At 43.6% G+C, this 27,659-nt stretch overlaps 1 protein-coding gene and 1 long non-coding RNA gene across 2 annotated transcripts in view; one reads left to right on the top strand and one right to left on the bottom strand.

Moving 5' to 3' along the window:
• The window catches only part of ITPRID1 (ITPR interacting domain containing 1), a 48,448-nt gene extending 44,784 nt beyond the window's left edge, over positions 1-3,664 (top strand). The window contains exons 10-13 of the mRNA XM_080383270.1: positions 682-809; positions 1,549-1,660; positions 2,329-2,682; positions 3,581-3,664. Coding sequence (XP_080239396.1) covers positions 682-809; positions 1,549-1,660; positions 2,329-2,682; positions 3,581-3,637 — 651 coding nt within the window. The 3' untranslated portion in view covers positions 3,638-3,664. The remainder of the gene's footprint in view (positions 1-681; positions 810-1,548; positions 1,661-2,328; positions 2,683-3,580) is intronic.
• LOC308062233 lies at positions 3,535-27,659 on the bottom strand. Its single transcript, XR_013927518.1, has 2 exons — positions 27,127-27,659; positions 3,535-11,919 (listed from the first exon to the last, which is right to left on the bottom strand). It is a non-coding gene; the product is annotated as an uncharacterized lncRNA (long non-coding RNA).

A 27,659-nucleotide genomic window follows, 5' to 3' on the forward strand; every position in this document is an offset into this window, starting at 1 on the left:
ACGTTTATAGCATAGATCCTCTGACCTATTACAGATGTCTACTTTTGGATCAGAACAATTGCTCTGTAGCAGTACTTGCATGTACATCTGTTGTGGTAAGTGTCTGCACCTGGTTAGATAAATCCAATTCTAGGTTTCTAACTGGTAACAAATGAAAAATTATCAGCGTAATGCTTATCAGAACCCATAATGAAAGATGCTTTTCCTACTCATAGTTCTTATTTCTCTTCCCTCCTTCCCTTTTTCCTTTTAAAAACAGTTTCTAACTTCCCATCAACAGTAATTTAACCTATCATTACTCCACAGCAGCTCATAGTGCTCAAATATAATGTCTGACAACAGTCCAATGACATCAGAATTTGTCACATTGCATCAGATCTTTTGATCAAAGTATTTTTCCCTTTCCATGGCAAAAATGAAATCCTCATTGGCTCAGGTAGTGCCAGAACTCAATTCCACATGCTTTAGGAGAAAAGGTGGTGCCTGAGATGTGAGTGATGCAGCTAGAGCAAACTCACTTGAAGTGCCCTCTGGACTTCCATGGCAGCTGCTCACAAAGTCCCTGTTGTGCAGGTAAAAGCAGGACCCATACCATTTGGGCTGTCAGCTTCAAATGCACTTGACATGGAAGTGCTCAAAGAAAAGTATTGAAGTAGGGTGTTTTCTTGCTTTTGTACACAGTGTACCCTCCACGAAATAGAAGCAATGAAGAGCTCCTGCCAGCGCTTCCAGGAGAAGCTGGATGAGATTGAACAGCACCTGAGCAAACAGCAGGCACTGTTTTCCAGCTCTATGCTAGATGAAGAAAGGTAATGGCAGCCCAAAACACTCACCTAAATCCAAACTTAGCATCAGCAAGAGCCTGGGGGCACATGCAATGTGTCTGGGCACTTGTTTTACAGCAGCATTTCTGGTCAGTGAGATGCAGCTGTGGGCAAGTGGAGAAGGAACGTGTTGTGATGTGGTTTTTACTCAGAGGAAAGTCCAGCTCCTCCCTGCAATGGTCAAGGCTCTTAAACATGAGCATTTTGAAGGGGAAGATTGCTCCATAGATGTAGGCTGAGTTTTTAGCATGGAAATACTGTGTTTTAATAGCAGGAACAGACCTCAGACAGCTGAAGCTCAGCGTCCCAAGTCAGTGCTGTGTTCAGGGAAGGAGGTGAGAGTGATCTCTTCATAGACTCAGCCCAAGTTCACAGCAATTATCCAGAAGCCTAAGGTTCACAAAAGATTACTAGGGCCTTCTGTTCTTGAGCTGCCTGAAAGTAGGGCATTGATGTAGTCTTTGTGCTGGTGATAAATCAGAAGTGATAAACCTGCCCAGACTCAAGCTGGCTCTGCAACTACAAAGTGTTTAATCTTTCAGCTGGGATAGTCAAAGAAATGAGAGTCAAGTAGACAAAGGCTATTATTTATTATTTTGTAAGGTATCCTGTGATCACGGGTAAAAATAAGACTGCAAGAGGATATGCAGGCATCAGTCTGGGGCTGAGGAAGAGGAGGGTGCTCACTGATCCCTCAAGTGTGCTTTTGCTTCTGTTCCTACAGGGAGGAAGGCAGGCACCTGCAACTCTTACGCACAGCCGTTCGTCAGGAGGTTGCAGAGCTGGAATTTTGGCTGAACGATCAAGCTTGCCAGGTCAAGGAGAGCATCCTCATGGTATGTTGTACAAGCCACTGCTCTGGGCTGTGTGGGGAGAGTTTAAAGTCTATCCTGCTCTTCAGGGTTCAAAGTACTAACTCTGAGGTACATCTGAGCAATCCCTTCAGTGCTGAGATGAGGAGGATTTCCAATAACAGACTTAAAGTTTACATCTTGGTCCCTCTTTCTCCTTGGCTGTGGTGCTTGAGCTCAACTGCCCAGGAAAAGCGACAATATTTATAAAAAATCTGTATCCTACTCTGCTCTTGGTTTCCAGAATAAGGTGACAGGCAGTCAACCTACATAATTATTGAAAAATGGTTACTGGTCTGGTTCTTTTCTAGACCAGCTCTTTGTTTTGATAAGGAAAAAAAAGATGGCCAGAGGACTTGTCTCTGATTCTTCCCTGACCAGCTTGGGTTAGAGAGTCAAGATCACAGCGGTCACAGATTGAAGTCCATTTGCAGATTTTCCATTAGGCAATTAGATCTATCTGTTGGAATAAAATGTCCTTTAGGCTTTTCTCCTCCTTTTTATGGAAACATCTCATTTGCCAGATATTGCATGTCTTCTTCGGACCAAGCAGAAGAAGCAGGAATGCTTCATATACCCTTGTGTATCCTGCTTGATTCCTTTTATTATATTTTTATTACTGCAATATGCTTTTCCTTCTATTTTCTCTGCAGCAGCTGGACCAATTACTAGCAGAACAATCCCATCTGTTTTCTGAGCTCGGACTCTCTGATTGGAAGGGAGAAAGAAAAGCCCAGAATAAACAAGCATTTCCAGATGCTGCTGACACCGTGCACCCTCAAAGTGGGTGCTTCAAGATGGTGCTCCAAAGAGCTCCTAGCAAAACCATGACAGCAACGGGCTCGCTCTCTGCCCTGGCACCGGGGGCACCCTCGGTGCAGTTTCCCACCAGGACAACACCTGAGCCGAATTCAGCTGAGTCTGCCCCACAGGAGCTCTCCAGCAGTAAAAAGGAAATAAAAGGACCTCCCCAAGCACAAATGGACTTCAAGGCATTTATGCACAGTGTAAGGAGCTGTTTCGGTCTCACCCTCAAAGTTTGAAGTGCAAGTGATTGCTGAGCTGCAATGCAGTTTTACTATTCTGTGTCTCATTGCCACAGCCCAGATCAGGACCCTTCCCTGTTAAGCCACACGTTCATCCAGAGGGATGGAGCCCGTGTTCCAGGGCACTTCCAGGCTGCATGGGCAGCACAGGCAGAACTGGGACTGGACCTGCCCTGATACTTCTCAGTGGGCTGTGGCAATGATCTAGATGCTCCAGAGAGAACATGTAAATACATGGATCCTGTTTGACTTGCTTGAACTTTCAATGCAACTGTTTGACTAATTAGTATATTCAACTCTCCCCCACCACTGAAATTAGTAATTTACGGCCTCAAATTGCAGAGACAATTATCCAGTTTTACAAGGGCAGTAAAGGCAGTGATCTGGAAGGTCTGTTGTTTTGCTGAAGAAATTAAAAGTCAGCATTTCTGACTGATCTGATCTCACATTGTAACCATAAAAAACTGCTTGCCTGCCTTTGAAAATACTAAATATGTCTAGAAAATCTCTTAAGATAGCTGCCTTATCATTTAATGGTCCCAATTTTTAAAGGATTGATAATTCTTATAAACAAACAATCAGGGTTAAATTCTGCACAAGTAAACATCATAGGAGGGAATGCTCTGTATTGTAGTCTTACATTACTTCATTGATTTATGTTGATATTACCACAGATATCAGGCTCCTTAGCACACAATCAAAGAACCATAGACAGTGAGGAACAAGGAAAAATTTAAATATTTGAGATCAAGCCTTGTCATTTTTTGCACCCATTTCCTTTTAAGACTAGTCTTGGTCATTATCTTAACATACAAAGAAAATAACACTTTTTTCCTTTTCTTTTTTTTTTTCTTTCCAGTTGAAGAAATCTCTCCAAAATTCTTTAGGTAATGATTCAGCAGAAGGAAAAGACTGATGGAGGACAGACTTACAGACTTTATTTTAATAATTGTGGCCTTTTTACTGAAATGTGTGGTATATCACAGAAACAAAAACATTACATTCCAGAAAGTTCTGATCACAGCAGTTTTGTTTGCAATGAGATGGCTGGCCAGAAAAAGCAGGCATTTTTAGAGGATGTTTTGAAGAGAGGTGCTATGTATTTTGCTGTCCTGTGGTTGTGAAACTTACTACGCTCCTACTGGCAATCACGTGGGGTAGGGCTGTTCTTTGCAAAACGGCATTTAAAAGGAAGAGGAGAGGGCTTTTGAGAAGGAATTGAAGAACTTGCAAACAGGAGATAACACTAAAAGGTATTCTCCTTATAGCCAGTTATTTTAACACAGTCCTTCAACCAATATTAATCCTTAAGCCCAAACCACCTTGTATAGTCCTAGTTGCAGTCTTTTAACTTGCTGCTAACTTGCCTCTGACTAATTTTGTGAGGTTTGTAACTACTGCAAGTACCAGATCAGAAGCTCACTGACAGTGCATAAAACATTCAGCACCTGCTCTGTCAAACTATTGTTGTGGATAGTCTCCTGGCTGTCCTTTTCCTTTCCATTCTGGCTTCATATAAATCCAATTAAAACCAAAATGAGATGAGAAACACAGGATTTTCTACATTATAAGCCTTGAATCTGAATCCTGGTTTAGTTTTCTGGGGAAGGTGTGGAGCCTGGATCCATGCAGAAAAAGCCACGAGAAAAGACCTCTCAGGTTTGTACCATAGCAAAGAAATTCAACGGGTTCATTTTCAAAGCAGTGCGGTATGTGCTATTGCTTTCAATTTAGCACTTCCCAGACTGTGAGATGTCCTACTGGCTTGTTTGTTTAATGCTCTGGAGGGATCTTAGGTGTCATTTAGGCCTTGGTGTCGCAAATCACAGCTCGGCAAAAGTGCAAATAGAAGTAGCATTTGCACACATTTAAGGAGAAAATGGAGTCAAACATGCTGAGCAGCCTCGAGGCTCCCTGCACCTCCACATTTCCACAGATGTTCAGGGTAATAAAATGATTGGGGGAGAGAGGTACATAACATAGGAACTGACAAGATTCTCCACAGCCTGCTGGGCCATGAATCTGACTGGTTGAAATTTGCCCCTTTCTTGAGACCCCGCATGGGATTTGTATACCACTTCCACACTACCAAGTGTTTAGGAGTTTATACATCAAGATTTGTGTTTATGACAGTATCTTCAGGCAGCATGCAAACAGGACCAAAACATCCTTCATCTAAGTTTTGGTGGAACAAGCAATAAATTTGGCTTGGAATTTTCTCTCTCCGCTGGCAAATGAACTGCACTTGCAGATTTTGTACTTCATTTTGCAGAGGAAGGCAAACGAAGAGCACAGTGAAGGAGATACAGCGATGCCAGTGCTGAAGGTCTTCTGGAAGAGAGGATGGCTAAGCAGCCTCCTTGCTTCAGCCACACCAGGGCTGTGATTCCTCCCATGAAAGATGTTTTTCTGGAAGTGTCACTGCAGCATGCTGCAAAAAAGTTCCGTATGTATGTGGTGCTGCAGCTGCCGTCTGCCTGTCTTACAGCCACATGTACAGAAGGCAGCACTGGCAGGTGCCAGCTGTTCCTGATCAGAAAGATCATGCAGGACCTCTGGTGCCATTTGAATTCTACCATTTGTATTCTTGACCAGGACTTCTGCTAACAAAACTTTAAATGGCCTGTAGATTGGTATGTGCAGTTCAGTTGCATGTTCCAGTGAAATTATAAAATCATTGAGTGCAAGCCACGGACAGGATAAGGTTCCCCCATATGCAACACGTGGACACCCACAAATATTGTTACTGTGAACTTGTTTGCATTCATAGCTAGATAACATTTCAAGCCCTCAATATAATTTTAACAGTTAAGCTGTAACCCTGTAGCAATAAAAAAACATACTAAGCAATGGGAAAGGGAAAAATCTCCTGACTTATCCTAGAGCACAATGGGTGATATTTCACTTTGTAACTCCTCCAAGCATATTACAAGGATGGCTGGAGTAAGCCTCATAATGCTACTGTTGAAGATGGAGAGAAAAGAAAACACACATTAATTTTGCAACGAGGAATGTCCGAGGGCAGCACTGGTGAGCACAACAGCCAGCTTTGTACCTGCTTAACCTCACAGTGTTACCAACCTTTGAAACTATCATTTATTTCCCTTTAGGGCAGTCATAAGCAAATATGGTGGGAATCTTAATGATAACACCACAGAATTAATGAAATAATAACATATCTGATTGAGTATCATAATTGCTCTAGCTACCTAGAACCATACAAATTAACTTGCAGGCTTACAAGGCAGTGGGTCATATCTTCCAGGGGGGCTGGTGAAAATTACTACATTACTGGTGAAAAACATCAGCACTAAGCAGTTTGCAAGTTTGAAATCTGAAGAAAACTGACCTTGTGGCACCGCAGGACTTCTGACACACACACAAGAAAGAAAAAGAAAAGAAAAAAAAAAGGGGGGGGGGGGGGAAGGGAAGTATTTTTGTAAAAGGCTACTTCTCCAAAAACTGAAATAGGTAGAACCATTGGCCCTGCTTCACAGGAGTGAGGTCCACGCAACATAGATCAGACCTGCTATGGAAAGGGTAAGATGCATAGGGTGTGGGTATGTTACAGCAGTGGTTCTTTTCCCTGCTCTCCAGCCCTCTTTCAGCATCTCTAGCCTGCAGAAACCTAAAACTGCCAGCTGAAATCCTTGTAACTCCCTATTAAAGGCTCGGCATTTCCTTTGCCCTGGTTGCAGTTTCTGGAGTGCACGGGCAACACGCAGCCCCACCGAGGCAGGAAGGAGAAAATTGAGAGGGAGTGGGTGGGCGGGGGGATGTCAATTAAAGAATGGTTCTGTAACAAAGATAGAAAATTCAAAACCTAATGATTGCTTTTGCCTACCCTAGTTCAGTAGCAATTTGTGTCACTTGGATTTTACTTCTTTTGTCATTGTCTTTTGCCTTCATTGGTTTTCCCTGATGCCCCATAAATCTTTAAACCCTGAAGCTAAAAGAGGCTGCCTTGTGCACCAGCTTGAATATTGATTTTGCTAGAGAGTATAAAAACTAGAGAGATAATAAGGAAATCCATCTAAGGTACCCTGCCAAGGGGTCCCATTAGTTGCTTTACCAGGCATCAATTCGATAAACCCTCGAGAGCAGCACATGAATAAACATCAGAGCCTCTCTGGCATGTTAATGCATCAGTTGCCTAATTGTCAATGCTGCCAACAGACTCCAAGAAAAGCACTGTCTTGGGAGTTCAGTTCCTTCCAACTTCAAGTCCAAAGATTTGACGCTGGCTTAGAAGAAGGCAGGGCTCAGGATGGGGTGGGGGTGTGACAACCAGATAACATGGGCACAGCTGCTGTAAGCGTGGTGCTGGATGCGCAGCCCAGCCCTGAGCAGTCTGGGTGTGCTGTATCCATATGGCATGCCAGCCCATGGTCACGAGGTGCCCTAGGTTGGATCCAGGGCTTTCCCTGTGCAGGACTGGATTTTTTTTTTTTTTTTTTTTTGGGGGGGGAGGGGGGAAAGTGTCTTAAATCTTGGCCTCAAGCAACAGGAATAAACTGGTCCTGAGCTGCTAGATGTGAATGATTTTTCTCCTCTATAGCTACCAGCGAGCCTGGGTGGCAAGAAGGCAAGAACCCAGCTAGTTATTCCAGGCTCTACCACGTGTTTTCCCTGTGACCAGGGCCTTTTTCTTTACCCTGTGGGGACCCTTATTCCTGGCACAGCTTCTTTCTGTCTTATCTAATGAGGTTTTAAATTCCTCGCAGAGAAGTTATTCTCTCCTAATGTGTTCATACAGTGCCTAGCACAATAGGGGCCTAATATCAGTTGGGACCTCTACTTGCTGCTGTGATAATAATTTTATGAGCAGCCTTTCATTAAGATCCATTGCTACTTAAGAAACAGCTGCAGTGTCACTTTATAAGGCTGTTGACTGTTTTAACTCCCTCTGCTCCAGAAACAAGGTTTTGATCTTCACTGTAGAAATGGATGTGGGTAAAAAAGGCTGAAGCATGAACAAAAAAAGGCAATTTTGCTATCAAATGGGAAAATTCAGAATCAGAACATCTGAGACTGCCAGGAATTTAAAAAACATAAACCAACACTGTTCTCACCTCACTGGAGAGGTGCATTTGAATTCATCCATCTTCATTTCATTCTTTTCCATTGTCTTTCAATGGCCGCATCACTCACTCGATTAGCACAGCTCACAGCTAGTAAGAGGGACACAGGTGTGTCCCATTGAGGCTTTTCAGCCTTAATAGGGGAAACATTTATTACCATGACAAATAATGCAGAACACAGGCAGGATTTTCCTGATTCCCCCTCCTCCATTAAAATACAAAAGAAGCCTGTTAGGATGCTACAGCTTATAGTTAATGATAGTCACAGAAGTAGAGAGGAGGCAAGAAGCAGGAGACCAAAAGTCTAGAGCTAAAAAGTGTGGTGAGTTTTTTTCCCTGCCTTTTACCTTAAGGGGGTGTGGGGGCTCCCTGGGGCATCGGCTGAAGATGTTGACAGGTGGCCCTTGCATGTCACTAGCCAGCTCTGTCACCTGCAAAAGGCTTCCGCAAATACACAAGACAGGTAAAATATTCCTTCTTTTCTGTGCTCTGCTCAGCCAGCTGCCTCCGGGAATGTCTGTACGAAGTATTTATTAGAGGGACTTTAGGTAAAGCAAGTGTCTGCCAAGGGTGGCAGGCTATCAGGTGTCCTGAAAAGGAGCAAGGTGAATGACCTGAGTGGTGAAGAAAACTGTGGTGCTCACCTTGATGTTACTATATTCCACCCCATTTCAAGTTTTCTCCATGATTTTTTGGGAAACTACTTTAGGTCTGTGAAGATACATCTTTTGCAAGAAGTAGAGCTTCCTTTCCGATACTCAACTCAAGCTGTTGTAGACCTACTGTGAAACAAGGTGTGTGTGGGAGAAAAGCCTGTACTTAAGTAGCATCTTGCTGGTGAATTAGCTTTTCAAAGGTTGCCTGGACTTTCCAGCTACTGACAGAGTAATTATGGAGACTAGGAAATATTTATAGTCACTTAGGAGAAAAAAAAAAAATCTAATTACTTGAAAACTAGGATCTATTGTATCAGTGAGTGAGGCACCTGTGATGTCCTGCATAAGGGCTCCACTGCCCTTAATTTTTGATCTACAAGGAATAGCAATAATGAGAAAACGTTACTCTCATTAAGTCAGGAGAGCTGTTCCACATCTAGGGGTGTTCTAACCAGAGCAGAGCACATTGGAAACAGGGTAGCCTGGACTCCTCGCATCCTTGTCCCATTTAACAGAGAATCGGAAGCAAGGGCACATGGGTCATCCCAACCCAGGCTAGGCAAACGGGAGAGGTGCCTTTCTCAGGCTTGGGCTCCCTGCTGAGCTAACCCACAGAGGAGTGAGTGTGCGTGTGTGGCCAGGAGCGGAGGGGAGCCTGGAGTGAGAAGTCCAGGGAAATTTGGAGCAGCTGGTGACAAAGCAATCTGACTCTGGGAGCTGACGCGATAGCCTCCTGGTGTCAGCAGGCTGTACCCAGTGATTGCCTAGCGAGCCCATCCTCAGAGATGGGCACCAGGAAGCAATTGCTGCCAAAGCACGGGGCAGCTGGGCTGGCTGCCATCCAGGCAGGAGGTGAGCAAAGGGGCTTGTGAGCAGCACGGGGGAAATGCAGCTGTGGATGGGACAGGGGAATCTGAAAACAAGGGGCAGACTTAGAAAGAAATGGCAGAAGAGCAACAGTTGAGCAGGTGTAATGAAAATGAGACACGTGGAATGAGAGACCTGAAACTAGATGAAAGAAAGGTGAAGCCAAAGGTCATCTATGTGTAGATTCATCTGTTTAAAGGTAGCCCAAATATATTAGTCCAATGCATAGAGTTCCTTCAATGAAACAAGTAAGTTGATTTAGCCCTCACTCAGAAACCTAGGGGAATAAATTCACCTGTTGTTCTTCCTAAGGACGCTTATGAGCACTTCAGGATCATGGACTAGCAAAGAGGTTAAGGACCATGGTCAGACTAAAACCAAGCACAGAAGAACAGTCAGTTTATGGCTATCCAAATCCTCGATATAGCACCCAGTAGTGAAGAACGTAAGAAATGGGCCACAGGGCCAGACCATCTATGACAGGTTTGTGTCTTTGACAGAGAAACTAGGAAATGTTTTTCAAGTAGGGTCTGACTACTGTTTTTGCAGGCTGCTCTCCTCGTGTGTCCCCAGCAGCCACAACAGCTGGATACGGGACATGAGAGGATATGTTTCTGCCTGTCCCCATTAGCATCTGTCAATGTTACAGAATCACAGGAAGACAGGTTGATAAGGACTTGAGACCACTGAATCCAACATCCCACTCAAAGAGGGACTAGCCTGCTGCCTTCTATGTTAACATGTCTAACCCTTCTTGTAGCCTCATGGTATGAGCTCCTACTACTTCCTGTGGGAAAAAAATCCAGAAATTTGCTACTTGCTACGTGAACTTTTTTATCAGTTGTAAACTGATGTCCTATTTTGTATGAATGGCTTCTAGCTCTAGAACTGCAGGATCTGGCACAAAAGCAGTCTGCATTCACCTTCTCCACCACTTTCCTGATTCTATATCCTTGAGGAGCCTAACATCTCCAAACTGAAGAGTCCCAGCCCCTTTAGCCTTTTCTCTCCAGGCAGTTTCTCCATTCCCTTAATCTTTTTCCACCCAAATTCAGCTGGATGCCAACAAAAGTTGCCTGGATTTTCAACTTTGTATGTTTCTTTCTGAAGCTGTTAGAAATTCCAGGGAATTTTCTCTGGTCCAATTTACAAAGTCAGTTTTATTATAGCTATTCATTTCTGCTGCCATTCTCCAGTCTCACCAGAAAGAGCAGAGTCTGAAGCTGTTGCCCTGTTCTATCAGAGATATCCTAGAACAGAGCCAAGAATCCTTATGAATTTTGAGCAGAATCATCACAGCCTGCAAACAAATGCCCTGCCTTAAGCTCTTTTATCTCTTCTGAGTCTTTTCTCAAAGTTTAACCCTTACCAAATCCAAGTCCATTAAATTATAAATATTCCTCTATCATCACTGGAAGTGTTATGAAAAACATACAGTCTCTTCTCCTTATCAAAGTAAAAAAATAGATACATGGAAGAAGGAGGAGATGTAGGGCTGACAAAAGATATGGAACTAGAATTAAAACAGGAGGAAGAGAGAGGACTGAGGGGAAAAAGCAGAAAGAGGAACACGGAGTCAGAGGTACAGGTGGCTGCAAACAGGAAAAACAGAAAGCATGGGTCCATGTGCTAGGGACTGCGCTCATGTGCCAGAAAGGCTAGTGGGAAAGGGTATTCTGTCCTTCCTGGGAATCCACAAGGAAGGCAGAGAAGGTCACAGATGCTACTTGTCCATCTGATGTGGATCCTGGACGGTAGGCATCTATCCATGGTGAAGAAAAACCAGGGATGGACATCAGCAAAGCATCCGATCAGAGTTTGCAAATCCTGGCTAGGACTGGCAGATGGATACACGGCTCTCCCCATGTGCTGTATGATTGTGCAGATGCTTTTCTGTTACTGTCTTCCCCTTAGTTTATAGTTCTACTCTTTACTCTTTTATTCTTTAATCTTGCTATGGGAACTCCACTCACATATTTTTTTTAAGAATCAGTCTTCTTTTGTGCTCTATATTGTAGCCAACCTGTCAGGTAAAGCTTTAGAGTCCACAAAGACAACCTCAGTGGGTCTCGGTGGGAATATTTAAGCAAGAAGATGTGCTGGTCTTCTGCTAGGCAGCTAGCACCGTGAGATCACAGTAAATTCAATACAAGTGGGATAATGTTAACACAGTTAAGCGTGAATTTAGACATGTCACTGCTAATCCCTAGATTAACAAGAGGGAAGGAAATGTGTCAAAATAATAAAGTACCTATTAAAAAGGCTGTAGAGACAGACACTGATCCATAGTTAGCACCGATAGATGACAGAACATCGTCAGTGAAGCGTGAGTTGTCATCTGGCAACGCTCTGTTCTGCAGAAACCAGATGAGTTAGGGACTTCTGTCAGACTCGTGGGGGATTTCCAGATACTGAAAGAAAGAAATAAGGAAAGTGAATTTGGAAGAAACATAACATTTTTTTTTTTAATTTCTCACTTTAATTTGGGGTCTTTAGAACTTTATCCTTTTGTTCTCTGTGTCCACAGGGGAAGTGATGATCCAGCAGGGTACTCACATGAACTGTGCGACATTGCTGTCACAGTTGCCGAAGCCCTTTGGAGGAATAAATTAATTACTGTCTTCAGATCATACAAGGAAAGAGGATAAAGGTCTCAGAGGGAGACAGGTAGGAACCCCAAAAGTCTTGGACAGCTGGGGAGGCTAGGGGCTATGTGAAACACGGGGCTTCTCAGGCACTAATCCCATGCTGTTGGTTTAGTTTATCGGCTAACAACATGTATGTGAAACTTTGGCTCATGTCGCTGCTTAATGTTTATTAGCATTTATGCTTTCCAAAGGGGAAAGGAGAGTCTATAAGCTGACTTTTAAAGGTGCCTTAGGATGAGCCCACCAACCCCTCTGGGCAGGTTGTGGGAGAGCCATGCTACAGCCCCGGGCAGCAGAAGGCAGATGGTGCTTGGGTCCAGCATCTTGGCCTTGCCTGACTTCTGGACGTTGTGCTTGGCACCAGCAAGAGCTCAGACATTGTTAAACGAAAAAGAAGAATAAAAAAAAGGTGTGTATGTGGTATTTTTTTAACTGCCCTACAGTTTTGAGCCTTGCTCAAGTTTTTCCCTATAAGCAGGAGGTCTAGGAGCTTAGCTGGATGTGTCACTCTGTATCTTATTAGGCAAGTGAGCAGCAATGTATGTGCTTGGACATAAGGTCCATGGTAAAATCAAAGAGTAATCTATCCATCTCTCTTAGGTATAGCCTAAGGAATATCTGCTTGCTGTCCTGTGAAGCTGTCTCTTAATTCATTAACAGAGCATCACCTTTCAGCAAAAGGGTTTTTTGCAGTCTCCTATGAAATTTCTAGGAGTTTACTTACTCCTCGTTTCTGTGCGTCTATGTTCAAATATGCCTGTACTGTTCAAAAGAAGATTAAGTGTCTATTGGTGTTTTAAGGTATAAATTTGATATCTGGATATTTTTATAGCTTGGGTCCTTAATTATACCACTCCAAGAGAAACACTTCAAGGATAAAGATTAATTGCTTTTAATGTTACTCCATATTTGTTATGCTGCAGATAATGCTTGTTTTAAGTAAGTGGAAACAGGTGTGTAACAATTGATTAAATTAAATTAAACAAGCAAGTAGGGAATGAAATGCACATGGCTATTTTCAAGGAGAGATATTGTAAACACTAATTAAGCAGCTGGAAATCAATAACTACACAAAACCATTCCCTCTTCCCAATTTTATGAGATGGAAGAAGCCCTGATGTTTTCAATCATGACATTGTTATTTATACCTTGCTGAGGTATAAGTAAGTGATGCCTATAACTGGGCCAGCCATGGCATGGATGCAGCCAGCTGAATTTTCTTATCTGGACCTTTCTGAATCCTGTAGAGGCCCAAGAAGCATGATGTAGCACCATTTTCACACTGCCCATTTATTCCCAAAAGAAAGAGTGACTTGTCTAAAGTGACTCAGTTTCAGAACTAATTAGCAAGAATAACCCTCCATTCCCCTTCTGGCTAAAATTAAGTCCTTTTATATAAAATAAGGGATGGCTAGTACTTTTCCAGTGCTGAATTACCATCCAAGACTACTTAATTTTTGTGTGTACATGAATAAAAAAAGACTTGGAAAAGGGAGAATTGGATTTGCAAAATTCTCTAAAGGTCTCAGTATAAATTTTTGCTTTTAGAGAGTCCCCATTAGCATTGACCTTCTTAGTCCATAGATGTGCTCCCTGCAGAAGCACAGATGGGCTCTTGGCTTTTGTAATGAAAATCAGTTTGATGGCTTTTTCTACTACTGCTAGCAGAAGTCAACACTGCTAAGCTAGAGCAAGAAGCTACTTTCCAGTCTGTTTTGCCCAACCCTATGCACAGCTATTTACAAAGGTCCTAGCAGCTACCCATTTGCCACCCCACAAGATGGAACAAAAGGCTTATGTTGGATGCACAGAGGATCCACAGCAGAGAATTTGCCTTATGAGATTCGCAGGTCTCCCTGTGCTGATTAAGGCAGGGTTTTCCCTGTGCCAGCTGGAGCAATGCCTGTGCTGGTTGAGGAGGGGGAACAGGTCTTGCTGCTCGGAAACTGGTGGCCAGTTTAGCATTGGTGTACACAAAGCCTGGCTCTTAGGTTCTATGGTAGATCATTAAAAATAATAATTAAAAAAAAAAGTGTGGAGAGGAGAGAGATGCATCCTTCTCTTTTTGTCCCTGGGGCCCCCAGGAAAGGTGAGTGAAACAGGTTCAACCTCCATCCCATGCACACCGGCTCCATCTAATCCTGAACAAACCAAGTTTGGGTGGATTTTACAGACAGGAGTGTGGTGTGTCTGGATGGATGGAGGTATTCCACGTGACATAGATAATTAGAAATTAATTGGAACACCGACAGCACTATGCCCACCCTTCCTTCCCTGCATCTTCCCACCACCATCACCTCCTCTCTCTGCTGCTCTAACAGGGAAGCCATAAAAATACTGCTCCGGAGGAGGGTGCCTTGAAGGGGGAGCAGGGAAGAAGTGGAGGCTCTTCTCTCCCCTGGCTTTACAGGTACGCATCTGCAGCTTTTATATTGGGTTGTAAGTGCATCCAGAGGGTGAAGTGGAAGGCTGGATTTACTGTCACCAGAACACCTTCAGCAGGGACCCATACTGCTGCTTTCACAAGATCTCTGGTCCTCTTTTCACATGCATAGAAGCATTTGTGACAGTGACTGTAGAAAGTGGGCGCCCTACTATTACCCTTCCACAAGATCCTCACGGAGGTTTGCTTGCAGCTGGAAGCTCACGGTGTTTGGTTCAAACATGCGTCATTCCTTTGGCAGATGACAATTCATATAATGAAAAGAGAGTTCAGTTCAACTTGTTTTCAAAACTCACTTGTTGGAAGATCTGTCTGCCTTTTCTGTCATGTATTATGTTAATAATTTCCTGGCCCTGCTGAACAAAAAGAAGCCCTCTGTGGTCTCACTGGACCATTAGAAAAGAGAGGCAGCTCTCGCCTGCCTCTGCAAAATTTCCTGATATTAGCAATTATTGTTCTGATGTTTCATTACTGATAAGTAGGAAACCTACCAAAGAATGGGCATGTAATTAAGCTACAGGCAAAGAGGCGCTTGACTGGTTGGACACCGCTTGAACCCAAGCAGTCTTTATTCATCTAACTGAAATAGATGCTGCCCACCGCATACCAGCTTCGCCGACATCCTCTCTGTGACATCACCCGGGCGCTGTTCCCCTCACTTAACCCAGATGATGGCATTTCACTACGATATGGCTTCAGAGAAGGCGTTTCCCCAGTACTGTGTGGGCCGAAACAGCAGTGCTGAATGTGAATATGTGATTACCCTTGAGGCAAGAGAAGCTGCCCAGTTCATTCTGGTGATGTCAAAACTCTACAGGCCCAACAGAAATTGTCTTGCATTAGCTAATTAATTTAGCACATTTTCTGTGTATCATGGCAATGCTCCTTATTCTAATGGCTGCCTCATTAGAAACATCTTTCTGGTAAGGTACAAAATTTGCCTTTCTGAGACAACAGAGAGTTTCATCTCCCGAGGTCCGGACTCCATTGAAGTCACTCTTTTGGGAGAGTTTCCAGTTCTTAATGTTGTGTTGGGAAATTAACTTTGTGCCATCTTGGCCCCATTAAACCAGCGGGAGTTTTGCCTTGGACTGCAGTAGAATTTGGATGTTGTGCACTCTATAATAATTGAACTGGAAATTATAGGATCACAATCTTCCTTCTGCCCTATTAATGAGCTTAACAACTTGCTAGCAGCAAGCTTCTGCAGATAAGGAATCTGTGCAAGTATTTACACAAATCCCACATGAAGCAAAGTTTATATGTCTCCAATGAATGAAATGTAATGTGCCCATGCTGGGCTCGGTGTTCAGCAGCCTGCTGCCAAACCTTCAGCTGGGCTCAGCTCTATTGACGTTATAGGAAGAATGGATAAAATGCTAATGACTAATACACCTTTTTGGTATTAGAATTGCAAACTTGGAAGTGCAGGCACTGAAATTAAGGGGAATTTTAGACTTGGGTTCAATGGAAGCAGAGCTGCTTCTACAAATTCCAACCAGTGGAGGGGTGCTATTGTTTCTTTTCTGCCTTTGAAATATTTTGTGCAACTTTCTTTGTACCATCACCTATAATGGAAGAGATCATCCCAGACAGAGGACACCATCCTGCTCTGAATATCAGGCAGTAATCTGTTTAGCAATAGCAACCAAGCAAAGATCATTAGCACGCTTCCTTCCTCCTTCCCTTCATTTTGTTGTATGGGCTGCATCAGTAATCTGAAATTTGAGGGATGTTGGATGAAGACAAGGGCAAAAGCCATGCACGACTGCTGCCACTGGTGCAGCACCACTGCTATCCTCTGGGCAACCTGAGATTTCTCAGGTTCATGGGATGCAACATCCCCTTATTTCCCCTCTGCCCTTTAGCAGATACAATCCTCAGGAGGCAGGGCTACAAACCAGGCAGCTATCGGTGGGCTGCAAAAAATCCTTGTACGCTGCAGGAGGCTGGAGTGCTCCGACTCTGACGTCTTCTCTCAACAACACAATATAGAAATGCTTTGTAGGGATCTTTAGAGCAAGCTGTTAAGGACAGCGGTGTTCAAATAAGCTGCTCATAAGTGGAGTGGGAGGTGTTTTGATTTGCTTCACTGGTCAACAAAATATAGGGCTCTTTAACACCTTTATTGTAGCTCCTTAATTGTGCAAGTAGAAATATTTTCTCAAAATCCCTAGAATTACAAATTACAATAACCACAACATGTATATATATTCTGTGTGTGTGTGTATATATAAAACCACAAACCCAACTGTTTTCTTCAAAATCATATCCGGATAAGAAAACGGCAGTCCTGAGCCTGCCATCATCACATGCCAACCATCAGGGCTCTGACTGGGCCAGCTGCGTGACCAGGTAAGGATTTACATTAGACATCAGTCAATGGTGACACCCAGAATGAAGTAGTAAAGATGTGGCATGTAGAAGACTGCTTCCTTGAACTCCCATCCTCTGCCTTCTCTACCCAGCTTCAATTACTCTGTTACAGTTTTTTGTCTACTGATTTTTTCAGGACTATAAGTACTGAAAATTAGGTTTATTTTCCTTTGTACAGTCAAAAGAAAAAAAAAACAAACCAACAACAAACCCTCAGGATATGGAAAGATATGTTCTTCCCTTTTCCTACAGAAAGGAGGTGCTGAGAAATGCTGGAGATGCAGCTCATGGTTTGCCACTGACCGAAGAATGCTGGACAAGTCAGCACCTCTGTCCAGGTCCCCCTCCAAGATCTGAGCCAGCCACAAACTGGAAGTTCCTGGTAAAGAGTCCATGGTTTGCTATAACATGAAGAACAAAGGGTGAGTAGGATGTTTCAAGATATTTGCAGAAAACTGGAAATTCCCAGGGAAGTTGAGAGGAGGCAGTATTCACCCTCCCTGAATTTCTTTGAAAACCCTCCCATGCAGATGGCTCTGCTCTTTTCTTCTGGGTTTCATGACCTGGGTTGAAAGCCTTTTGGTCCGATTTCAATCAAGCCTGGTTTATTCTGCTTTTAATACAGCGTGTACTGGATAACACATGCTGAAATATCCTCTGTCGGGAATGTTCACGGACACGTCCGAGATGTCTACATCTCTTTGCCATCCTGCTGCGAGGCACAGACAGGCACAGCCCGAGTTTGCTAATAAGTCTCTGTCCCTAGTCTGAGAGATAAGCGTGTGTTGCAGGCACTGGTGTTTCTCACACCTATGCATTCTGTTTCCAGCCAGAGAAGTTGTCTTCTTCCCAGGTTTGCAGCCTAGTAAAACAAAGCAGACAGTGTGGAGGGCGTTAGAAAGGAGAGCAAAGACAGCGGTGTGTTAGAAGCTGTTCAATATTTTAAGCTATAAGCACAGGAGGGTTGTGATGATAGTTGAAGATATAATGCTCAGGTGCATAGTTGCAAATGCTGTAATCTTGTCGAGTCCGTGGTGGTTTAGTAGAAAGACCCTGTGTGTTAAATGCTTGGGAAGACACAAGTTTGGCACCTAATTCACTAAGGCAAGGAGTTAGAGGGTAGGGTGAGGAGTGGCAGTGGGGCTGCAGGAAAAGGAGCAACATGACAGATCTAATGTACCTTGAAAGGGAAGGAAAGAGACTTCCCTCAGAGGTGAAGGGCAGCTTTCACCCCAGCCTGGCTCCCACCTTGCTCCGTGCTGCATAACGGTGATGCATTTAAGGAGAAGCACAAGTTACACAGGCCAGAGGTCATCTGCTACTGCTTTGTCCCACGTCTCCCTGGAATATAGTTTTCCACTACCATCTGCCACTTGCTGGATTTTTACATCTGTCTTTCCCTAAAAGTAACCCCTGCAAAGCCCCCTGATGTGAAGATTGACAAAAAATGTGGACCGGAGTCTTTAGGAGCACCAAACTTGAAAACTTTTCTCCCTCATTTTTTTGTCCCTCATTAAAAGCCACATCTTTTTCTTTCCTTGCTTTCTTCTGGCTTACTCCTCCTGAAGTAAGCAGGAAGACTTGGTTATAGACTAAATACAACAGAAAATGTTAAATTATCTATGTAAATGTAAAAGCACAGGGTAATCTACAATCATTTTCATGTCAACTTAGTGTGATACTCTTTTCCCTTGGCTTTGCACAAAGAGTCTTGTCATGATGCTGTGACTCTTGCCACAGAAACTCCCCTTGCCGCTCTAATGGTGTTATTTTCTTCCAACCTTTTAGGACTCCTTCATAATCCCCCTAACCTTTGCAGGGGCAGCAGGAAGGACGTTTGCATGAGAGCCATCTGTCAGGGTAGATACAAACCCCAGACTCCTCTGGGCCTTAGAGACTGCTCCAGCCTCGAAGGCTACACTCAGCAGTACAGAAAATACAGATTGTTTCCCTCTTGGACCCAGGACAAGTGTGCTGCCTTTCAGGATGTGGCAATGATTTTCCTGAAGTAAGCCTTCTGTTTAAAAAAACGTGAGTTATCTCTGTGTTTGAGTCTGTGATAAATGCAGCTTATGCCCTTATATGCATATTCTTTTAGATATAAAGGCAAATGTAATGTTTGTAACAATTCGCCTGAGAAGCTGGCGCATTGAGTGCAGGTTTAAATCTATTGCACTTTTAACCTCTACAATGTAAAGGGAAACCACATTAACCAGCAAGTGTTGACTGTACATCAAGCAGCTTGTTCGATACAAAAACACAACACTGCACATTGATCTACTGATCAAACTGCTCTGGCTGCAAAGTAACTTATTTAATCAATCACAGTCTGTTTTATACCTATGACAACATTTATAAGGTGACCAAATGAATATGTATGTGTATGTATTTGTGTATCTATCTGGTTCCTATTAGATCGTCTCCTCCTTTCCCATCTGTCAAAGCTCCATTGCCTGTCTTCTAAAGCACTAGCCTGGAAAGTTTTAGACATGTGCTTATCTTTAATTACATGAGTAGTTCCCCAAGTGCTGAAGGGAATACTTGCATACGAGGGAAGGGGGTTAAAGTGCAGATTTATTACAGACTCAGACTATTTTCCAGGCTGTGTTTGTGAAATAACTGAACAGGAAGGATTATAGAGCTGGCAGGAGTCCCAACCCTCTTACAAGCAGGACAACAACTGTAAACATTTAAAAGATCAGATTTGGGAGTAAATCCTCCATCACACTGGTAATGCAACAGCCCCTCTGGAAAGGCTGGGATCAATCTTCCACTGCAGTAAAACGGTTCCGTGACGTCAGGCAGTACCTGACGCATGTAAGAGGTAACTAGGGTTGGATGTGTGATCTTGGTGAGCGTGACAGGCCACTTTCCTTGTGAGTAAAGCTATCCTGTAATATTCCCAAAGCATCCTTGAGATCTGGTGGGTAGAACAGGAAATTATTTTCTCATCCTCAGGGAATTTTTCCAGTGCTATAAATGACTGAATTTTTCAATCAGGACAATTGAAACATTAAAGGGCAATCTTGAGCTGAGTTTTGAAACACGTTTCTGATTTGAGCATGTTGTTTCATAAGCCTGTTCTTTAGTGGTCTTAATTCTGACTTTTCTGAGTTCATAGGAGAATATGAAATTACTTATGTTTCTAAGTAAAAGGCATTTCAGTGTAAAAATAGAGGGCTCAGTTAAAAGTCACTGCAAAGGAGAGATCTTGACAATGTTGAAAGTAAAATGAAAGTTATATGGAAACGGGCAGCTCGTAAAACCTGATCTTTTATTGGCATTTTGGGGGTTGTGTGGTTTGGAGGAGGTTTGGGTTTGTTTTTTTTTTTATTTTATTTTTTTCTTTTCTTTTAGAAACCTTAATCTTGCCAACAAAATTCTTAGTGCACTTTACTTAGGCCCCTATGCTCCATTTTTTCCAGAGCAATGTAAGCATGTATTTTTAAAGACGGGTCTCCAAGACACTGAAACACACACAACTGATACTCTGCAAGGTAAGGACTGTGCTTATCTCTCCCAGACATCAATGGGGAAAGCTCCCAGCTCTTCCAGGTGGTGCCTTTAGAGCATTTAACAAGCTTGGCACTTTGCAGAACCACACCTGAAGCACACAGGATCCAAGGGTGCTGCACAGTTTGCAGGGCTGGCAATTAACACTTCACCCCTTTAGGCCTTCTGTACAATGTATTATTTACAAAGGAAACCTTGACTAATTTAAAGTATGCAGTGCACGCTGGTGCTGTTGAATTGCAGTGGCCGAGTGGGGGAAAAAGGCGACCAGTAACCGCAACTGTGAGCAGTCAGAGGTTTTAAAGGTGTTTTAATACACAGACAAGCATTTTTGCTGCAAATGAATGTTAAGAGAGGGGCAGTTCACTGTCCTACTGCTGAGTGTTTCCCCCAGAGCTTTTCCAGCATCAGGCATGTTTGTATGTTTTTCCCTCAGTTGAAATAACAGCTCCATCCGAAGGCATGGGCTAAACTGGGAGAAACCAATCCCTACTGGCAAACAGCTGGCAGCCACAGAAGACTCCTTGCCCGGCCCTGTGAATGCCACGCTTGTGTAACTAGTTGTGGCCAGATACATACACAAACGCTGCAGTCATCACTGAACCTCAGCGCCAGAGATGGTGTCCATCAGTTTTAGTGCTTATGGTGCTGCTCCTAGACACGTGCCCTGCCTCCTTGCTCCACTTTTATCCTCAGCACTCCCCTGGGTCCCAGACAGCATCAGCCTCGCTCCCTCCCCTTGCCATTTTCTTTGCGCCTCTTGACACGGCGGCTGCAGCTCGCCTTTTGGTTTTCTGCGCCAAAGATTTTGCATCCTCCCCTGCTTCTCTGGAAGCGGCAGCTTTTGCAGCTCTTGGTCATCTGGCAGGAAAGATGCCTTCGCCTTGAGGCGCTGCCGGTCTTCCCCACCCTGTTCCCTTTCCTTCGGCCTCAGCAACCGGTGGAAGAGGAAGGAAAGAGGCCTGCGGCGGGGCAGGGGAGCGGTGATGCTGTTCCCCAGCCCCCCGGAGGACGCCTGAGAGCGGCGTTGCCATAGTGACGGCTCCCGCCGCTCCCTAGATAAGGCGGGCGGGAGCATCCGCCGCAGCCCCAGCGCAGCCCGGTCCCACTCCGGCCAGTCCCGCCGCCTCGCACCGCTTCGTAAGTACTTCATCCACCCGCCTGGGTGGCTCCTTGCTTTGCTCCTTTCTTTGCCTTTTTCTCTTTTCCTCCCCCTTTCCTTTCGCAGCCACTACCAGCAAGGCACATCGCCTGTGACACCCGCAGGAAAGCCGGGGTCCCCAGTCTGTGGGGAGTGGGCTGGGGATGGTCCCACGCAGGGGAAAGTTGGGGTGTGACCGTGCTGAGGCTGGAATGCATGGCTGGGGGTCGTGGGCTGGAGCTTGTTTTAGAGACAACTGCTTCAACTAACTTTAACCACTGCGACAATTCACAAGCAGATCATACAAGCCAGCAGAGTGGGAACTGGTATCAGGACTTCTTATCCCACTACAAAGGGTCGGCACTTGCAAAGGTTAGTTTGTACCTCAAGGAAATAATTAAGACTTTGTATTTTTTATTACTTCCAAAGACAAAACATTTGTGACCAGAACCTCTGCAGCTGTATCTTCCATTTTTTCCCATCAGTCAAAGTTTGACTGTTGGCTTTTTTTTTTCTTTTTTTGGTTGTTTTTTTTTTTTTCTTCACAAGTTTATAGGAGATAGTCAGTCCGCAGCCCAGCTGGGGTGTTGAACTAGCCCCCACAAACACACTGTCTGTGACAGGAAACTGCTCCCAGACAGTTCTGTGGCATTTCTGTCTACATCCACACAGCTATTAGTAGCAAAAGTTTTAGTGGAGGGAAGCACCTGGATAAGACTTTAAAATACTTAAGTGTTTCCTAAAGTATACTCTAGAAAAACAAAAATCAGGCTAATCTGATAACAACGCTTGGAGTGAGCAGCCTAGTGCCCAAATAACTGAAGAAGAAACTCTGTGCAGTAGCATGAAACTGTCTTCTGTGCTCAGGAAGATGTCACCCTGATATAGTAAAACTTGTAATAAAAAGTTTGAAATGCAAAGCAGGAACACCCGGACCTACTTTTAGGGCACCTATTTCCTACTCTGACTGCAGGAGACAGGTTGCCTTGCTTATTGACAAGATTTGTCCAGAAAGCAGTTGTAACAGGGCTAGGATAGGGCCTGTGTATGGATGAAGGTGGGTATTCGCTGGTAAAGGCACCAAGGCTGCCTGCTGAGTGCAGGTGGAAGGACCCAAATGCAGCCAGGTGTGGTACCGTGCCCCTGGGCTGTTTCAGATGAGCTCTGTGTTGGGTAGGTGGGTGCAAGATGATTATATTCAGATTGTAGTATCTTATTTCTTCTTTACATAGCTGTAAATGACAATGCAAATAAGTGGCCTGCTCACGCTATAGGTGCCTGCAGAGGACACGTGGCAGGAGGAAGTACAGGTCTGTCTTTGCCTCCCACATAGGTTCAGGGAGCAGAGCAGGTAAGGATGCTGGGAGCCTGCCGGTCCCTCCTTGCTCAGGTGCTTGCTGCAACCAGCCAGAATGGGACAAAGCAATTAAAAATAATGTAATAATCAAAACCTACCAGGAGCCCCTAAGTGTGGGTGCGGTGGGAGGAGACACACCAGCCTTAAAGGGCAAACCCTGATGCCTGAGCAGCTCTTTGGGCAGGGCAGTGAAGCGCTGCCTTCAGTGCAGGTTGGACTGTAGCTGTTGTGGTCCATCCTCCACCTCCTGTCAGCATGGGGCAGCACACTGTAAGTTATAACCAGTCATTCCCAAATGTTGAGTGCATCAGCAGCAGCAAGGCCCTGCCTACAGGAATGTGGACAAACATGTGTGCATGCTGTCCCACCCCAGGGCCTCAGCTGCCTCCATTTCTGCTCTTGAACTCTCCTCCTCTTGGCTCATGGTAAAACCATGTTCTTATGGAGTGCTCTGGGTCTGGCAGAAAATAGGTATGTAGTGTTATACACGCTTCTGTAGCACCATTATTAGCAACCTACCAAAATAAATACTTAAATGCAGATTGCCTGGTGCCACCCAGCAAGGATGCTCTCAAGAGTACTTTATTTATGTAAAAACTTTGTCAACATGCCAATGGTTTCTTCAGTGAGTATGCCTGTCCTGCAAACTAGTGCATGTTTTTCCATGCAGCTCAGAAATTCGTTTCTCCATCTTATAGGTAAATAAGATCACCTACTGATGACTCATCTGAGAACTGCATTGTCCCTTGAGACTGGGTACAACTATCCATAGGATCTCTGCAGCTACATGGAGATCAGGTACCTAGGAGATCAAATCCTAGGAGAGGCAAGAAATGGAGATTTAACTTTCTCCTACCCAAAGCTGTTTCTGTGCCTAGCTCAGGATCAAATGGAAAACACCCAGGTCTTTGGTTTTGTTCTCAAAGCTTTAGTTTTGTATCTTACAAGGTAGGTTTTTCTCATGAGATTTCATTTTAAGTTGGCTTAAATGTCACATATTCAGGTTGTTTCAAAAGATCTACATCATTTTGGAGGAAATATGTGAGTAGCTTTGCTGAGTATTCCCTGTGCTCCAGCCCAGTGTTAAACCAACTGCACGTTAAAATAGTAAACCAAACTTGGTTTATTTGTCCAACTCTTAGGCAAAATATTTTTACCTAATTGAAGTCTGGAACTGGTTGCACTGGACTTTTTGATGGAGACCCACAATTTAAGCAAAGAAAGGAATCCTATTATTTGCATGTGTTTGAAAACTGTTAGTGAGTGGTAGGAGCTGTACATCTCCTTTCTTTGGATAGCTTTGTTTGGGCACCTTAGTCAAGCAAATACAACAACTGAGAATTTGGAGGGGAGGGATAAAATAGCGACTTTTAGCTACCTAGAAATCCAAAGCTGCTAACTAGAAAGTGAAAAGTTCAGATATTTGTCATCTGAATTACCATCTCTTACAAGTGTGTATGCCCAAAGGAGTCCTGCTGTTACATGAAGTGACTCAGCATGAAAGCTCATCCACATGAGGCTAAAGTAGCTTTTACACATACTTGCACTTTTCATCTGCCTCATCATTCCTTGCTCTTCTCTGTCAGCAGAGCCAATCCTATCGAATGTTTTTACCAGAAGCAAATGCAAAACTATGTAGGTAAAGCCAGAATTTGTCTCACCTTTCAGAGAAGCATTTAAGGTATCTCTATCAGCTCTGCCTTTTCCCAGAAGAACCTCGAGGCAATTCCTTTAGGCACCTCTCTCTGCAGCAGGGTGGTACAGTCTAGCTGCATTGTACCAAAGTCTCAGGCTAAACGAGTATTGAATCCCAACTCATATGGAAAAATCTATATGCATTTCAGGAAGTGTCTCCTGCTGAGCGTGATTTAGAGCTCCACTGCAACCATTACAGTTGCACAAAGGGTCAACATGGATCATTATGTCAAAAAATATAATAGAGCACATGAAAAAAACCCACCTTAGTCCATCACATAAATAGCAAGCATCAACTAACCGAGGTGACTGATGGCAGCAGAGTGCAAACCATGCCAGCACAAAGGCTGCTAGGAAAAAAAAAAAAAAAGTTGCACTTGACACAAAAATCCAACAAGGCACTTCCATTTGTAAAGGCATATTAATGGCTTCATACAGTTGCCATAGCAGTCTTCCTTCTCCCCATGTGAAATGTTACCGGGGAATCTGTTTCTTTAGGGTCAGGAATTGATTTTGGTGGTTTGGGAAAGCACCATTACAATGCTCACATACATCACCTCTCTGAAAGAGAGCTCTGTATGTAATGCACAGCCACAGGGTGTAACAGCACTCACTGGTTCGCACATTGTATGCAATGTATATACACCCAAGATACCAAAACTCCTGGTACATTTTGCTAATCTTTCTCTTTTTATTCTTTTGTCACATAGACTGTCACAATGTGCAGCATGGAAACACTTTTGTAAGCAAGGTGATTTCCCTGGCTGCAGGAAAAAAAAAAGAGGGGGGGGAGGTTGTCAAAAGTTAGGCTGTAAAGCTGAACTTTAAAGCACTGAAGACGTCAAGAGCTTGGCATCTGTGACTATGAAAATCTGAAGATGTATCCAAGATATTTTAGAATATCATTTTTCAAACTATTAAGAAAAAATAATTAAGGATGTCTTTCATCATCTGCATATACCAATCCTACATTAAGTCTCTTTGCAAAGTTTAATTTTTATTAGTTGAAATAATGAAACAACTTAGTGTATCAAACTGAAGTTAATCATATTTTACAATGCATTTCTGGTCACTATAATTTACTACTGATTTTACTATCTATCCTCAGCTTTTTTGCCTCAAGACCTATTCAGAAAATGTCCAGAAAGTTTTCATTAAAATTGGATACAGTTTCAGACACTATGAACAGAATAGCCTTCAGAAAAGAACATTTTCCCTACAATCATAATATTTAGCCAGCACGCCCTTATCAAATCCAATAAAATCAAATGGCATTGAGGAAGAAAACCACTCCCCCTCAAATCACAAAATGCAGTGTGAGCCTTCATATGGCCAGATAATAAGTTTTTGTTTTAAATAAAGCTACGACTACTTTAAGCCATAGCTATTGCTTATTTATACACTGGATAAACAGAGCAACCATACCATGCTAAGGTGCATTCAAAGATTTCTTTATGCAGGGTCCTCTGAAGCGGAAGGTTATTTTTTCTGTAAATGCAAACGAAGTCTCCAGGCAGCAAAATCCTTCAGTGCAGACGTGAAGCTGGACTGTAACAGTCCTACAGTGACCAGCCAGAGACCGAGCCCCTTATGCAAACCTGATTCAGTAAGATATTGAAGAATTTGTAGAATTTTACAATTGTTTTGTGAATTTGGTATACAGACGGGTATGGGAGTTAATCCCATATGTACGCTATGAGTCAATTCCTGACCTTTATCACTGTCAGCCAGTGTTGCCCCACTCACTTTGAAGTCAGTGGAGTTTAGGACATGTTTTTCCATCCCCTGAAGAATTAGCTCAGTGCACAATTATGGGTGTGACCTTTCATGTTTTGTTTGGCAAATATTTATGTGACTGGATTTTGCTTGAGAATTAGTTGTTCCTTATAAAGGTACAAGTTTAGTCATAGGAATGAGGTTAATCCCCCTACTATTCTGTTTCTTGTTGACAACCACTACAGAGAAATAATAAGGTAGTTTCTTTACCTCCAACAAGATAAAACCAAACTCCCAGAGTACAGTCTCCTATTTTCCCATCCTCCTTTTTACTTTTTTTCCCACCAACTGCCTGTTCTTTCACCTTTCTTTTTTATCATTCCTTCTCCATCTTCCCTTCCTTCCTTCATTTTCCAATTCTTTCTTTCTTATACCATTCAAGTTGTCTCCTGGTTTTTTTCCTCTTCCTTGCCTTCCTCCTCTCTACAAGCAAGTCACAGTCTGCTCTTATTCCCTGAAAACGGAGATTGTGAGTAGAGAACCTACCCAAGCTTTTGCTGGCTGAGGGGGGATACCCAGATCGCCCAGACTGCACCTTCACATTGAGGGTTTTGTCCTTTAATATTGCTGTGCCATTCTGACAGGTTTCTACTAAGCAACCATAGAAATAAATGCTCAGCAGTGAAAAAATGGTCTAATTTCCTTCGCTCTGTAATGGCATCTGGGGTGGCCCCAGGGTGAGCGGAGTCCAGGAGCAAATCACAGCTTGGGGGATGCTGGGTGAGCTCAGGGAGGAGGCTGGGCTCCAGAACCCCCTGCAGTTGTGAATAAAAGGGGTAAAACAGCCAAAAGCAGCAGTCCAGAGAGACAGAGACTTGAATAGCTTTGTGAAATGGATTCCCATGTTCTTACCAAGGTGATGAATAAGTCTACTTCATGGTGGCTTTGGGGTCTGTGGACACTGGCCACCTTCAAGGGCAGCACTCACACCTGAGTCTTCAGGAGTATCTAAGATCTCTTAGAGGAGCTGAACTTTTAAGACAACAGAATTAATAATTACTTAGATTGTATGATAAATACCAAATAAAATCCTTAGTTTACAGTCGAGAAAAAAAAATGGAGAAGAAAACCAGAACATCCCCTTTCTAGCATTTACTTTGTGTATGAGACACGTTGGCTCCACAGAAGAATACTGACTGTGTCTCCCATGCTAGTGTGGGCTGCTTACAGCACGGTAGGTGGAAGAACGGGCTATTGCATGGGTAACTAAAGCAGCAAATAAATGCATCTCTTAGCATGCATGAGCAAAACAGGCCAGCAGACTGCATGACAGAGAGCAGCTGGAAGGCAAGAACTTCTCCTGATCTGGCTAGTAAGTGGATACATAACACCACTACGTCTGCTTTTTGCCATGCGGCTGTTTCCACCCCACCACCACTTTTTTT

The sequence above is a fragment of the Falco punctatus genome (assembly GCF_963210335.1).
Source record: "Falco punctatus genome assembly, chromosome: 4".
Taxonomy (NCBI): domain Eukaryota; kingdom Metazoa; phylum Chordata; class Aves; order Falconiformes; family Falconidae; genus Falco; species Falco punctatus.